At 36.6% G+C, this 15,727-nt stretch overlaps 1 protein-coding gene across 2 annotated transcripts in view; it reads left to right on the top strand.

Moving 5' to 3' along the window:
* VPS13C (vacuolar protein sorting 13 homolog C) overlaps window positions 1-14,077 on the top strand; it is a 192,156-nt gene extending 178,079 nt beyond the window's left edge. For both annotated transcript variants that reach the window (XM_039491026.1, XM_039491025.1), the window contains exons 80-83: window positions 6,251-6,342; window positions 7,980-8,100; window positions 9,316-9,405; window positions 12,014-14,077. In XM_039491026.1, the coding sequence (XP_039346960.1) occupies window positions 6,251-6,342; window positions 7,980-8,100; window positions 9,316-9,405; window positions 12,014-12,115 (405 nt within the window). In that variant the 3' untranslated portion in view covers window positions 12,116-14,077. The remainder of the gene's footprint in view (window positions 1-6,250; window positions 6,343-7,979; window positions 8,101-9,315; window positions 9,406-12,013) is intronic.
* The last annotated feature ends 1,650 nt before the right edge of the window (window positions 14,078-15,727 follow it).

Here is a 15,727-nt window from a genome sequence, read left to right as displayed (position 1 = left end):
GGTGCTGCAGACTGGCATCCCAGAAGAACTTTGCCTGTGAGGAAGTAACAATGCCTCTTGGATTATAACCTCTGGAACACCCTACACTAGAGTGTCCATAGCTGACCAGCTCTGGGTCAGTCAGTGCAGAAGGTTGGAATAGACTCATTTACTCACCAACAAGTCTTGGGATAGCATGTGCCATTAGTTGTCTTGGCCCGCTATAGCCCAGAATGTAAAAACTGCAGTTGTGACTGACTGCTGCATCATGATGCTAGTAAGGAGTTGTTTTACTCTGTTCCCCACAACTTCTGCAACTGCACACAGAAGTCACTTTCAGTCTAATCCATATGTAGGGAGGGTAGTGGCTTTATCTGTTTTATTTGCGTAAGGGCTTATAATGGTGCTTTACAAAGAAGGTAGAGAACCTCTTGATAAAGTCAGCTAACTTTTCATACTTAATAAATAGTTAACACTTTATGCAATTATAGGAATGTGAAATTATTTGCATGGGATGGTGACCTCTACTGGAGCGTGTACATGTACAACATGATATGGACAAACTGGAGAAATGGTCTAAAATAAATAGAATGAAATTCAATAAGGACTAATGCAATGTACTCCACTTAGGAAGGAACAATCAGCTGCACACATACAAAATGGGAAATGACTGCCTAGGAAGGAGTACTGTGGAAAGGGATCTGGGGATCATAATGGATCACAAGCTAAATATGAGTCAACAGTGTAACACTATTGCAAAAAAAGCAAACAACATTCTGGGTTGTATTAGCAGGAGTATTGTAAACAAGACATGAGAAGTAATTCTTCTGCTCTGTTCTGCACTGATTAGGCCTCAACTGGAGTATTGTGTCCAGTTCTGGGCACCACATTTCAGGAAAGATGTGGACAAATTGGAGAAAGTCCAGAGAAGAGCAACAAAAATGATTAAAGGTCTAGAAAACATGACCTCTGAGGGAAGATTGAAAAAATTGGGTTTGTTTATTCTGGAGAAGAGAATACTGAGAGGGGACATAAGTTTTCAAGTACATAAAAAGTTGTTGCAAGGAGGAGGGAGAAAACTTGTTCTTCTTAACCTCTGAGGATAGGACAAGAAGCAATGGGCTTAAATTGCAGCAAGAGTGTTTTAGGTTGGACATTAGGAAAAACTTCCTAACTGTCAGAGTGGTTAAGCACTGGAATAAATTGCCTAGGGAGGTTGTGGAACGTCCATCGTTGGGGATTTTTAAGAGCAGATTGGACAAACACCTATCGGATGGTCTAGATAATACTTAATCCTGCCTTGAGTGCAGGGGACTGGACTAGATGACTTCTCGAGGTCACTTCCAGTTCTATGATTCTATGATTGTTCTTCTGTATTAGCTGGAGTGATTTTAGTTCATGTCCAGTTCAGCCCTAAATGCATCTAGTGACAGTTATTCCCCAATTCCCTTTGGTAGTAGACCTTGAAAAAAAGTCTTTTTTTTCTTTGTATCTTTTAATTCACTTTATCAAAAACGTTATCAGAGGTTCTAGAAACTGCTTGTTTATCAAAACCCTTTTTAAGTAAAAATGTCTGTCTTGTAATTGTTCTATCAAAAAACATGACTGAAAAATATTGACAAACTGAAAAATGGTTGCCTTTTAAAATAACAGTAAATATAATTTGCTTGAAAATAAACTTTCACATTTAGAACAAGATGCCAAGTAGAGCTGGTCAAGTGTTTTATTACTGCAATTATCCTAAGAGTTAACTGGGTATTTCAGTATGACAGGCTGAAGTCAAGGATTATGCGATTATCACTGGGGACAGAGAAGTTCCAAAGTTTCATGTAGACACACTTAACCTACTTTCTAATTTAAAAGCTAAACTTGGACCTATTCAGTCTTGTGTTGTAAGAGAGTTGAAAATGACTGTCCATAAATGGTTATTGAAAGAGCAGTAAATTGGACATGGAGGTAAGGTATCCAAGACCTCCCCTCTGTCCCTCTCCCCTCAAAAGATGTCCCCCTAGAAAAGTGTAGGAGCTCTTGAGAATGAAATACTGCATTCTCAGACTTTCCAGCTACATTTGTTGGTTTGTTTATTGATTTATTAATAGCAGTGTAATCAAAATACTTAAAAGAAACAGGAAATGGCATTGACTTGAATTTATAGACGGTGGTTTTATTTTTAAATGTACTTGTCACGTCTGTATCTTTAACTGGCTTTATTTTTTCTAAAGACAGCCAAGCTAGTAAAATAGCAGCAAGATAACCAGCTAGCCTACTGCACATAAAAGTGTAAGTTGAAGTTTTTATTTAAGGCTGAGCCCTTTTCAGCATTTTAAGCTTGTTTAAGAAGGAAATTGAAGTCTCAGACTGAAATTCCTAAAGTTGTTTGAGTTTCTTCAAAAAGGACTTCAATTTTCAGCCAAAGAAGCAAAATAGATCAACTTATTTTATAGCCAAATGTAGGAGCAGGTTTCCATTTCCAGTTTGAGATGTGCTGTCTTTCACAATCAGCTGTTGAATATGCACATCTAACTTTAGGATTTGGAATGAATCTGGCAAAATGTGTTTTTGCTCCATTTATTTGAAGTAGTAAAATGATGATGCTTCAGATGTATAGGAAGTCCATTAGATAGGTTGAAGGTTATATATATTAGAATTCATACATTGGCTTCATTCTCCAACTTGGAGGGATGTGAAGAATTTTCCTGGATCAATAGTTGAAAGCTCCTGCTTTCTCATTTCTTTGATTTGGCATTGCATATTTTAGAATATCAGAAGTCTGGTTTGAAAGTGTGTCATAACATGAACCTACAATAGATTAGAAACTTGTTTGTAATGATTTGTGGTGACTGAAGGAAATGGATATTGGATTTTAAAAGATTTATTGGTGTCTTGTTATTGAAACCCACTCCAAAGGTGCACAGAGTCCATATAACTTTAAACACTGGAATTTTAATTCATTTTAACTGAGTTGAAAGATTATGTATATTGCAATGTATAATATGTTTTAAGTTACTTGGAAAGAGTTTTTAAATATGTGAAAATGAAGTGCAAACCTAAATAAGTGTTGAAACCTGTTTTAATGGACTTGGTATTGATGTGAACCATGATCACTCTGAGACCTTTCCATGTATTTTACTTGAGCTAAACAGCAATTGTAGCCTACACAGTAGAATATAGAAAGAAAGAAGCAAAGTTAAGTTTAACTTTTATTGTTCTTGATAGATATACATTAATATAGTGAGTATTTGTTTAAGATGTATACGGAATTGAAAATTTAGCTTTAAAAGGGGGATAACTAAAGAAAAATGGACCAAAATTCATTCACCCTTTCTTCCGTTGAATGTCATTCAGGTTCATGAGTAGCCTACTGACTTAAGTGGGACAACTGACAAAATATGCTAATGCTTGGCATGAGTAAGGGTATTGGAACTTGACCCAAAGAAAATTTAGCTCCTCATTGCTACCAATGTTACTTAAAAGTATTCATGTTAATCAGTTGTATAACTTAAGTAAGGTTTGGAATATCTTGATAGCAGAAGGACTTCTAGGCATCCAGTTATAGGCACTAGCTGAATTCTTATCCAAGGCAAGTCTATTTTGCATCCCTCTAAGCAAAGGATGTATAGTTTTCATTACCCCACATAGTTGCATCAGTTTCACACATGATGACTGTGCATGCTGCATTCTAACAGGCAGAGTAGGGAGTTGAGTTAATTTAGAAAAAACTGGCATGCACTGATTTGCTTTATCTTGCTCATTTTATTAATTAAAAATATTATTTCTACAAAGACTTCAGACAGAAATGTAAAATTTCTTCCATTCGAGATGGCTAAATACAGATGCATAACTATAGTAATGTTTAACAGTGCCTTGACAATATTGAGCTGAAATCTTATTAAACATTTATTCGAAAATATATGTCAAATACTGTTGTGTATTGAAATCTCTTGTGCTTAGCAATAGTGCGAAGTTGGTTTTGTGAACTTAGAAAGTAGGGATGTTGTTTTTGTTACAGTTGCTATTGCCAAAACTTAATCCAAACCCATCCAAGTATGATAAATCATATAAATCATAAAATAAATGATGCAGGATTCACGCCTCATGGTGTACTACATTTGTAACGGATATGGTCTAAATTGAATATTAGTGACAATCTCCCAAACGCTACATATTTTAAGTGTACATGAGCATAAAGCAGTCTACAGCCCACATCCTAGGCTGCCATCTCAACATTCTTTTTTAACCCTAGCAAATCACCTCCCCTGCCCTTAATAAGCTGCCTTACAGTTGAGCAACCTTGTGTGTGTTTCCCCACAACGTACAGACTGTAAACAAGAAACAAGTTAATTCAAGGGAAGGACTTGGATTTTAAATCATTGTTTACCACATAAGGCGAGAAGCAAGTTCTCTAATGTGTGTAAGTTTGTCTGCATATGATTGTGGAGTTAAAATTGTGTGTTCAATATGATTTCATTTCTTGAAATACATTTTTTGTTTCACCATTTTACCTCCATAACTTACTGTCATTTGGTCTGTTTGCTCTCTCCAGAGCCCACAGATGTGTTGTCATATCCTCATCAGTCTCATAGCCTCAGTATTATCATTATCATAGCTTCTGTGTATGTAAATGCATGGAGGGGATTGCTTGTATGTTGGTGTTTGTGAAATGTGAGTACCTGGCATTTTTATGTGATGTATCACAAAGATAAAGGTTGGATATTAGTGAGTGAATCTCTCAAATGCTACATATTTGAAGTGTACATTAATACAAACCAGTCTACAGACAGCTTCCAGACAGTATTTACATTCTTGAATTGTCATGTTTCACTTAAACAGCAGATAAAAATGTTGCTAATTCTAAGAACTTGGTTTAACAGAATAAAGTCCAATAAAAACTTGCTGGAAATGAAAACAAATTTTTAAACTTTACTTTTACTTGAAGACTCAGCTCCTGTCATAACTATAAAGGGAAGGGTAACAACCCTCCTGTATATAATTCTATAAAATCCCTCCTAGTCAGAGGCACCAACATCCTTTTACCTGTAAAGGGTTAAGAAGCTCAGGTAACCTGGCTAACACCTGACCCCAGGACCAATAAGGGGACAAGTTAATTTCAAATCTTGGGGGGGAAGCTTTTTTTTTTTTTGTGGCATTCGCTCTTGGGACTGAGAGAGACTGGACATCAATCCATGTTCTCCAGATCTTTTTGCATACGTCGCTCATATTTCAGATTTGTAAGTAACAGGCAAGCAAGGCGTGTTAGTTTTATTTTTGTTTTCTCAACTTGTAAATGTTCCTTTGCTAGAGGGAGGTTTATCCCTGTTTTGCTGTAACTTTGAACCTAAGGCTAGAGGGGGTTCCTCTGGGCTCTTTGAATCTGTAAAGTTATTTCCATCCTGATTTTACAGAGATAAACTTTACCTTTTCTTTTAATAAAATCCTTCTTTTAAGAACCTGATTGATTTTTCATTGTTTTAAGATCCAAGGGTTTTGGATCTGTGTTCACCAGGACTACTCGGTGAGGGTATACTCTCAAGCCTACCCAAGAAAAGGGATGTAAGGACTTGTGGGGGAGGAATTAGTCTCAAATCTTCCCAGGAAAGGTGGGGTTAGGCACTTGGGAAATATTTGGGGGAAGGCAGAGTTCCAAGTGGCTCTCCCCTAAGACTTGGGACCCCCTTTGTGGTTATTACAAACAGCTTATTGTTTACCAAAGCTGGTAAATAAGCTTAGGGGGTCTTTCATGTGGGTCCCCACATCGGTACCCTAAAGTTCAGAGTGGGGAAGGAACCCTGACAGCTCCCTATTACTAATGTATCAGAAACATACCTGAGATGTTGGATTTAATATGCATTTTCCTTAAGCTTCTTTTTCGGCCTATATGTTCCATAAATACTTGTATCTAACATTTCACTTGTTAACATTTTATAATAAAAGCAAGTTCAATATAACACGGGTTCACCTATAATGCGGTAAGATTTTTTTGGCTTCCAAGGACAGCGTTATATCGAGGTAGAGGTGAATTTAAAATATGTTCCTAGAATCATAGAAATTTAGGCCTGTAAGGGGCCTCAAGAAGTCAAGTTAACTACCTTATAGTTGGGAAGATTTTCCTAATATCTAACCTAAATCTCCCTTGCTGTAGATTAAGCTCATTATGTCTCATCCTGTCTTAAGTGCTCATGAAGAACAATTGATCAAGTCTGTTAACAGGTCCCCTCTCAGTCTTCTTTTCTTAAGACGAAACCCAGGTTAAATCTTCATTTTCCTTTTTCAGAACTCTCATATCAGAAAGCTGGAAGGAGAAAGTTATCGATACCACTGTGTGCTTCCAGAAGGCAAGAAGACAAACCTTGTTGTTACCAATAGGTATTACTGTCAGCATAGTCTAATGTCTGTTCAAAAACTGCTTTTTAGAAGTGTTGCGTATTTTCAGGGCTTTGTCTCTTTCTTAGTGTGATAAATAAAAATCAATTATTCTTTGGCCTATAGAAGTTATGTTAAACTTCTGTGAACTTTCCTGTCTTCTATTTCCCGATATTTTAAACTTCCTTTATTTTGTTCCTATAATTTTTTTTAAAAGGAACCAAATCTCTATTGATATTAACGTACCTGCTTGGAAATACATCTTAATCAATGTCATTGTGGTTTGTGGCATTTTTCATGCAACTGTACTTGACTAGGAGGCATACAATGCATGCAAATGAACATCCACAAAGAGCAGTTAATCTCTTTCATGTATTAGATGAATGGACTCTAGCACCCTGGGTTTGGTTTCCCAAATGATTGTTTTGCCCCTGAGTAATAAGTCTTTTATTCAAATAGGTAGCCTAGGTTATACTGAAACTAAAATTCCTAAATTGTTGTAACAATCAAACTCTAATTGTTTGAGAAATAGATTTCAACCTTGTTTCTTACATTACATTACTCACTCGCTGTATACATCTACTTTATCCCAAGTGTTCCAACAACTGTGCCAACATTAATGTGCCAGTTGAGGCAGCTGTGACTTTTTTGTACAAACAGGAGAAGAAATATAACAATCGCTACTTAGGAACAATGAGTACATCACTTATTAGGTCACTGCCTAGCGATCTTAGACACAAACAGTGGAGGGATTTAATTGTTTTTAGAAGTGCTTAAACAGAAGCACAGAGCACAGGAAATGTGGTCTGACCCATCTGAGAAACAGACTGAGTGACTAGTTTCTGACCTTACTGATCACATGGAGTAGGTTCACCCAGTACAAGACCCACATGAAAATCCCTCTTAGTTAACTTTTACAACCCATCCACCTTGAAATTCACAATGCAATAGACAAAGCTTGTTGAAATTACTATTGAAGTCCTGATAGTGGTAACAAGTCAAGGCTTGTCTTCACTGCAGCATGAGCTCACCATATAACTGAAATGTAGGTCCTAAGCTGACTCCTGTCCCCACACACACATTTTGTAGCTAGAGTTAAATGTTTAAACTCAATTTAACTTAACTTAGGGTTAAGTTTAAACTCAAGCTAGCTGGCCTGTTGGGGATATGGGTTGACGTTTGAGTACTCCTGACACTCCAGCTGCTAATGCAGCAGGGATGCAGCTACAGCTTGAGTTAGCGCAACTCATCAAATAGCTCTATGTAGCTCAAGTGTGTTTTTCGCTGTGTGTTTGCTCTTGAGTGGAGCAACTTGAGCTAGCTGTTGCAATGAAGATAAGCCCTGAATTTTCAACCCTGATGAAAAGGTGGTTTTAGTTACTGTTTGGGTTTTTTTTCTGTTTATGCAGATTGGTCTAAAACATACGCTATTTTTGAGTACTCCTGATATGCAAATTGTCAAGGTAGTCCCAGCACCAAACCCACAGCCCTCAAGTAACATAGCTCCAGAGCCAAGGCGTGGGTATCACTGGTCTGTCATAAACATAAGGACAAGTCAAAATTAACCTTGTTTTTTTCTGATAAAGTCATGGTTCTAGGAGGAGGTTAAATATTTCACAATGCTTTTGTCTTTTGGATAGGAGGCTAATGTGTGTAAAAGATGTGGAGATCCTAGGCCATGTAACAGACTGGGATTATTTATTTGAAGATTTTACACATCCTCCTTCTGTCGAAACAAATGTACTAAAAATCACTGTGAAGGTAAAAGAAATATTTATGCCTTTGGAGTGCAGATCTACTCTGAAAAGTGACTTAGATTTAAAGAGTATCAAAATGGGATTTTGGAGTTCTGTGTGTCAGCGATTACAGCGAGAGTGGTGTTTTCCTAACACCCTGAAAGTCAAATTGAGTTTCTTCTCTCCCCCCCCCCTCCACCTTACATCTTGCATTTAATAAAGGTTTTGCAGGCAAAATTATGCCCTCAACTAACATTTGCAACCCCATGATGTATACATAGGCTTTCTGTGAAACTTCTCCAGCTTTACTGCCTTTAACAGACATGCACAGTTGTAAATGACTGAAACTTTTTAATAATTTTGTGTCAGGTACAGAAAAAGTATATTTTAATAAGGTTCAAACCTGTATTTTTATAACAAGTCCAAAAGTGTAATTTTTTGCTGCAATGGTATACTGAAAATTTTGATTTAATTTTTTTTTTACACGTAGCACAGCCTCTGCTGCTTTCAGCATTTGATCTTAAGACCTGTATTGATATATCAATTTCTAATGAAGATTATGCATCCAATTCCTTGGAAAATTCAAGAATTTAGTGGAAAGTTAGGAATCCTAGATTAGAAGAAGCGACCTTATCAGGCTGTTTATATTACCAGGTGTTCTTGTATTGTTACTGTATGTCAGCCAATTTCAGAATCTTTGCATTTCCAGGGTTCTAGCTAAATCAAAAACTACTATAATTCAGCCAGTGTGTAATGTTGATGAAATTTTTTGTGCCTTGTTATACTCTTTAAAATGCCCTATTTATATAAAAAGCGTGATTGTCAAGAACTTGGATTGTAACATCATTCTACTTGAATTGCATCCTTGCATAACTTAGCACTTCATCATTTCTGAGTGGAGCTAATTTTACTATGTCCTCCTATATCCGAAGATTTGGCCTGCAATTTAAGGAAATGGACTAGTATTCTTAATTTTTCACCAATGATGAGTTAGCTAGCAGTCTTGTTGCATGATACTTATCCATACTTATTAAAATTTATTTTTTCAGATATGTAAACATAACTACTTTGATAAATTAGGATGATTGTGGTGTAAAATCATTTATTTACAATATGGTCTGGATCTGTACAAAAAGAAAAGCAGATATAACTTAAAAGATGACATGTAAGCAACCCAATATTGGGTTGTGAATATTTTCCCCAAGGCTTTTAAATTTATTTTTATTTCTCTTTGTAACAGGATCAGGGGCTGTTAAGGTTCCAAAAAAAGGACCATGCAGCTCATGAATGTCTGAAGAAAATTCAATTGAAGGATGAAACTACTGCAAGGGTAACTGCTTCTTTTTTTTTTTTTTTTTTTACATCTCATGCCATTCTAGCAAAATCAAAAACTACTGTAATTCAGCCACAGGGGAGGGCCTGCTTGAAAGGATTAAAGCAGACCTGCCCTGACTACTGGTTATTTGGTACAGAGGTCATTTAACACTGCACTGGACCCAGAAACGTATATCTTTTTAAGATGTATACCTTTGTGTACAATGTCAATCCTAAAAGAGACAGATAGTCTTTGTAAATTTCCCCTAAGGTAATATGCTTCTGAACACTAGGAATCTTGTGAAAGGCAAGACAGTGCCTGGGGAGGCCTCAAAAGTGCCTTCTATAAGTGCTGAAAGGTAGCAGGTATGGTTCAGAGAAGATGGTGGCCCCAACTATGTCAGTTTCCTCCTTTCTCAAAGCAAGTGTGCATGTAAGGACCCTCTCTCCATGCCCAGAGCTACTTCCCAGATTTTGAGCAAAAATTCACTTAATTTCTTGTGTTTTGTTGCATTATCACAGCTAGGTAGAAGTATTAGGTAACTTATCTTTACTTTTTGTTTTGGTCACTTCAGGAACTCAGATAGCAATGGCAGATGTAAGCACTCGCTCGTTCTCCATATTGCAAGAGGTCAATGCACATACCTATTGACTCTTCTGCCTAGGGTTGTCACCTCTTCAATTAATTGGCTATATTGATTATTAATTGGGGATTTTCAAATAAACTAAACTTCTGAGGTTTGATAGATTCTAGTCCCAGAATCAGGTACAGTAGTATTAGAATTAGGGCTTGGCTACACTGGAGAGTTGCAGCGCTGGTGGTGGCTTTACAGCGCTGCAACTCACTCACCATCCACAAAAAGCTTTTAAATTTTTCAGTAATTTTATTAACACTAGTAAAAACACAAATGTTCCTACACAAGCAAGAAAGTAACAGTAGTGCAATATTAATTTGACTTCCAGCATTATATATATAAAAATAATATGTATACTCTCACAGCTCTGGAAGTGGGAAGACAGGTGATGGTCCACGAGGGTCCTATCCTGTCCCTAGCATGCCAAGCAAGTCCAATGGTTGAGATCTCTTAGGCTTAGATGGTGGTTGGGCCTATTACAAGGTCTGACTGCCCTGAATATTCATAAGAGAGTTCTGCCACCTTTGCCCATAACTAACTTCCTCACCTTAATAATGTTGAGGGTATCCTTATCCTATAGTAATTAATAATGTCAAACTTATTAGCATATACATCATTTGGTTACTGTGGCAGTCTTGTGGTTGTACATCTGCTGGAATTCCTAACCTAAAATACCCCAAAGCGATATGAACAGATTTGTTGTGTTTCCATGTCAGCATTTTATGCAAGATCTCAGCAGAACTATATAGTGTAAAACAAGCAAAATAATATATATTATAATTCAGCGTAACAGCTGATCAACTTAATTTCGATAAGGCTTATAGGCCTGACTTCCTTATGCCTTGGGCCTGCAGGTTCCTTGCATTACTGCTGGATACTATACCTTATTTCTGTATTCAAGCTGACTTAAAATCTATAGGGTATTCTGTAGACTGGTCCATAGGGCCTTCACCTCCATCCCACACCGATCAACAACGGAGGCTTTTTGCTATCCTCTCCAACCCATTTTACAGGCTGAAAAAAATTCTCTTGCCTAATTACAAGTTTTAGGTTGTCCCCAAATTTTGGGGAACCTAAATATTTGTGGTTGGTCTTAATTTACATTCAAAGTTTGCATTGAGATGTTGAGAGGTATAGAAAGGGAAATAACATACACACAACTCAGTTGCACTCTACATATTACATATACTAAATGAGTACACTGTTTCTAAAAAGAAAGGCATGTCAGTTTGAATCCAGGATAATGGAAATTAATGCATCCTCTTAGCTTAAAAGCTCCTTGTTCTATTTTTTTCATTAAATATGATAGTCTCCTTTGGTATCCTTGTTTTGTTATATAGTTTTTGAGAAAATCATCTGTATTACTATTTTTGTGAATACTATTTGATACTTAGAGCAGTCATTAAAATATTAACCTTACTGAGGTGTTGGGTATACATCCAATTTATAGGTGACCAAAGCTTTCCAACTTGGGTGAATACATTTAGACAGGCGTCTAAGTGGTCTGACTTTCAAAGCTACAGAGCACTGATTTAAATGGAAACTTTACATGCTCAGCACATGTGAAAATGAAGTTGTATCAGTGCCCTAAGTGTGTGCCTAACCATTTAAGCATGTGAGGTGTCTCATTGAAGGGTTATGTATTTTAAGAATGTGAATATTCCTAGTGACCTCAGTTGGGACTATTCACTTGCTGAAGATTAGGCACATGCTTAAGCGTTTTGCTAAATAAGGCTTAGGTTCCTAATTTTAAGAACACAAGCTGAAAGTTTTGGCCAGTGGTCACACCTTTACACTAGTGCTGATTGCTTTCAGACAGTGAGTGCCAGCATTTTGATCAGTCACCGTGTTTTGTTGTTTGCAAAACTAAAATACATTTTAGAAAATACACCTGTTTCAAAAATTGCCATAATTCAGTAAGCTACGACCTTTTTTTTGATGGGGATAGCTAGCTAACATGGCTTTATTAACTTTATTATTGCTTTACAGAGAATTTGTCGTGCTGTTGATGAAGCCCAAGCAGCAAGACAGCAGCAAAAATTGGTGAAGAAAGCTTCACTGAAATTAATCAAACCACAGTCACCACCTTAATAATAACAGGGTTTGCATTTGGTTTAACTAGTGGTATGTGATCTTATTCCTGAAGATTTACCAGAAGCAATTTGTATACAGTGTACAAGAAAAAAATGAAATGCACTGATGGTCTTCCTGCAGGGTATAGCTCCTATATTATCTAGACCACCTTTCATTTTTTAAAGTGAAGCTTTTTGGCAATTGTTGCATAACATCATCTGATGGACTCTAACATTCCCCTTCAGCATATATATGTATTTTGACTATTTTGCAGGAAACAGATTCAATACGTTGAAAATTTCCTTTAGAAAAGAGAAACTTCTACTGATTTTCCTCTTTCTTTTTTTCTGATATTAAGAAAAATTTCCAACAATTCTTTTTCACAGACTTGGACTGCTACTTGCATGAAATTGTACCTAATTTGCACTATAATGTAATGGTTTACAAATGAATTAGCAAGAAATAATAATTCTGACTTTTGAAAACTAAAATCCATATATATCTAATTGAAGCTTATTAACAATATGTCCTTTATATTAGGAAACATTTCTAATGTTTAAAAATGTTATTGTGGGGTTGGTCTTTCTATATTTGAAAGAAATACAGGGCTATTTGTATTCTGTGGTACAAGAAAATATTGCACTTTAGAATAATGTAAAAAGAATGTGGGTATATATAAAACACATCATTACTTCTCAGTAGAGACATTCACTTTAGAAATAATAGCCAATTTGCATATTAGAAATAATAGCCAATTTGTGTATTATTAGAAATAAAATTGCTCTTAAAAATTGACAGCTTAGGTTCTCCTAAAATTACAAGCCATTTAATACCTTAATATGTATTAATAATAGGAAGGATTTAGTGGTAGACTGCACATTAATATTGGTTGTAGTTGAAAACTTAAATAGTTAGTGGTAAGATTTCCCTGTGAAGAAAATGCAACTCATTTTTATACAACAGAATATGTGCAGTTGGTCAAAAACTTGAACATTGATTTGTTGTCCATATTTCAGTATCTAATTGACATTTGCCTGAGATTTGTCCTTTTACTTAAGTTAAATAATCAACAGCTGACAGTAGTATTCTTACTGCGTGTACTATTGCTTGTCTTGAATACTACTTCTAGGTCCCAGTTCAACAAGATACATAAGCATATAACTAATCTTTAAGTGCATGAATAGTCTCATTGACTTCACTGAGACAACTCACTGCTTAAAGTTAGGCACATGCTTAAGTACCTTTCTGAATCAGGCTTCTAAGAGCAACCTGTTTAGTTGAGTCATGGGTAAACCGAGACCTACCACTGTCAAACGTTTTGGCTTTCAAATGAGAGAATATATGTCCTAAAACACCACTTGTAAATTTTTGCATTTTTTACTTCGTACCTCAACTAGAGAAAAAGACCAGTTATTGACCTGCCCTTGTTTTTCTTTATATGCAAGCTTAAAGAGTGCCAGTATGAACTCAGTGTTGAATAGATTCTTCCTCTGTCAATATTTGAACTTTATTTCCGCTGAAACAATCATCAAAGATAGAGGAGGACCCAAATTTCAAATCTGTACCAGAATGTAAACTTTCCCAGATTTCAGGGGTATGGAATCCTAGTGTTCTGGCCTGGGTCCATAGCTAATTAAGTGGTATACTTTGCCTGTCTTACCAAAGGAGAGAAATTAAAGATAATGAAAATGTGCTGCCAAATATGAAGCATCTAGGGAAAACTTGCACCTGTGCTTCGTTTACTGTTGCTATGTACATTTGTAGTTTTGATCACACAGTACAGTAGGAAGAAAAAACCTTAATTCCTTAACTGTGAGGTCTTAGACACAGCTGTTGGCTAGAGAAGTCCTGAATGTGTAGTTTCATTCTAATGTTAAAACAGTACCTTGAATTGATAGAATGAGTTGTTTGGTATATTCTGTACATTTCAACTACTATGTTTAAAATACGGACAAAATAAAATCTTTATATGCAGTTATTTATGTTTGAGTCTCAAAAATCATGGTATGATCTCAGATGATGAATGTTTATTTTCCAAGTGAAATTTATAAACATTCCTAAAATACTTATGGTGGGGGTACAGGTGGATAAAGAGTACTCGCATACACTCAAATTGTAAACTTACGGACTGCACAAGAGTTCTCACTGTTTCATTGTTTTCCGCACTGCTTTTCCTGAGCTCAGCTTGTGGCCTCTGAGGAGCAAACTGGCAAATCCTGATAGAAATCAGAAATTTCACTACTTTTTGCAGAATTGGTCTTGGATTTTTAGAGGCTGCCATGTTGATTGAGGGGAGTAGTGGGGATTAAAACTGACCCCAAATTTCTGCTCCCAGTTTTCTGCCATCTTGACTCATGTGACTCTCTTCACAATTGCTGTTATATCTGTAATAGTAGTTTAGTCTTGTCTGCAAATGTTGATAATACTTAATCATTTAAATAAACACTATGAAATAGTTCTATATACAGATTAAATACAGATGGAAAAAAAAGTGATTGTTTTATGCTAACATTTTTACAACTTGGGTCATTTAGCAAAGGCTTTGGACTTTTAGATTCACATTGCAGATCTCCACTACTTGAGCCAACACAGTAACTGGTGGTAGTGTCAGGCTGTTACCAACTATGTGGGCCAGCCACTAGAGGGGATCCTAGATGTACAGTTTCCCAGTGGGTATCACAGCTGTTTGCTAACAGAAGAGGAACATGGAGACTCTGTGCACTTGGTTCAATTCCAGATTATGTATGGGAATGTGGTCCACTAGTTAAACCCTTCTGCCCTGCCTGCTTTTCATTTATCCTCCCTACCCTAGCTTCCGCCTCTATTCTACATTCCTCTTATCTAATCCCTGGCTCCTGTCCCTCTCTTCTTCACCTGTATATGCCCCAACTCCCTCTGCTGCTGTCCACCCCCACTCTCTTCTACATCCTCCTCCCTCTGACTCCTGCAAACCCCATCTGTTCCCCTCCCTTTCTTACTCCTCTCCAAACACCATTCTATTTTGTCTTATGCAGTGCTTTTCAAACTGAAGCTATCATAGCAGGAGTAGGAATGTTTTCAAAGGATTCTTCGGCCAATGGCTTGTAGTATTCAAAAAACTTATCTGAGAAAATATAATTATTGAATTAATATAACAAGATATATATCTTCAACTGGCTGCAAAGAACTTCTCCCCCAGGACATCGCAAGTCATGAAAAAACATAAAATACAAAAGAGCACAAAAAAGTTTAATTTAAAATGTGAAAAAATTAACTTGTAAACCTTTTGGTAATAGCAGGTATAAATTTAATACAGTCTGAATCAGTTATGCCAACAGTTTACAAATATATAAGAGGGATAGCTCAGTGGTTTGAGCATTGGCCTGCTAAACCCAGGGTTGTGAGTTCAATGCTTAAGGGGGCCATTTGGGGATTTAGTTGGGGTTGGACTAGATGACCTCCTGAGGTCCCTTCCAACCCTATGATTCTATGTATCAAAGTGTGAATATGAACAATGGCTAACTCTCAAAGTGGATGCTCGTGGACTACCAACTTCAAGGGGAGTAACAGTAAGACTGTAAGAAGAAAGCGCCTGATGCCATTTGGCTGATGTGCAAGTTATCTTAAAAAACAGATTCAGGCTCTGTTTTT

The sequence above is a fragment of the Mauremys reevesii genome, linkage group 10, assembly GCF_016161935.1.
Source record: "Mauremys reevesii isolate NIE-2019 linkage group 10, ASM1616193v1, whole genome shotgun sequence".
NCBI classification, from domain to species: Eukaryota; Metazoa; Chordata; order Testudines; family Geoemydidae; genus Mauremys; species Mauremys reevesii.
This window is presented reverse-complemented; position numbering and strand designations above follow the sequence as displayed.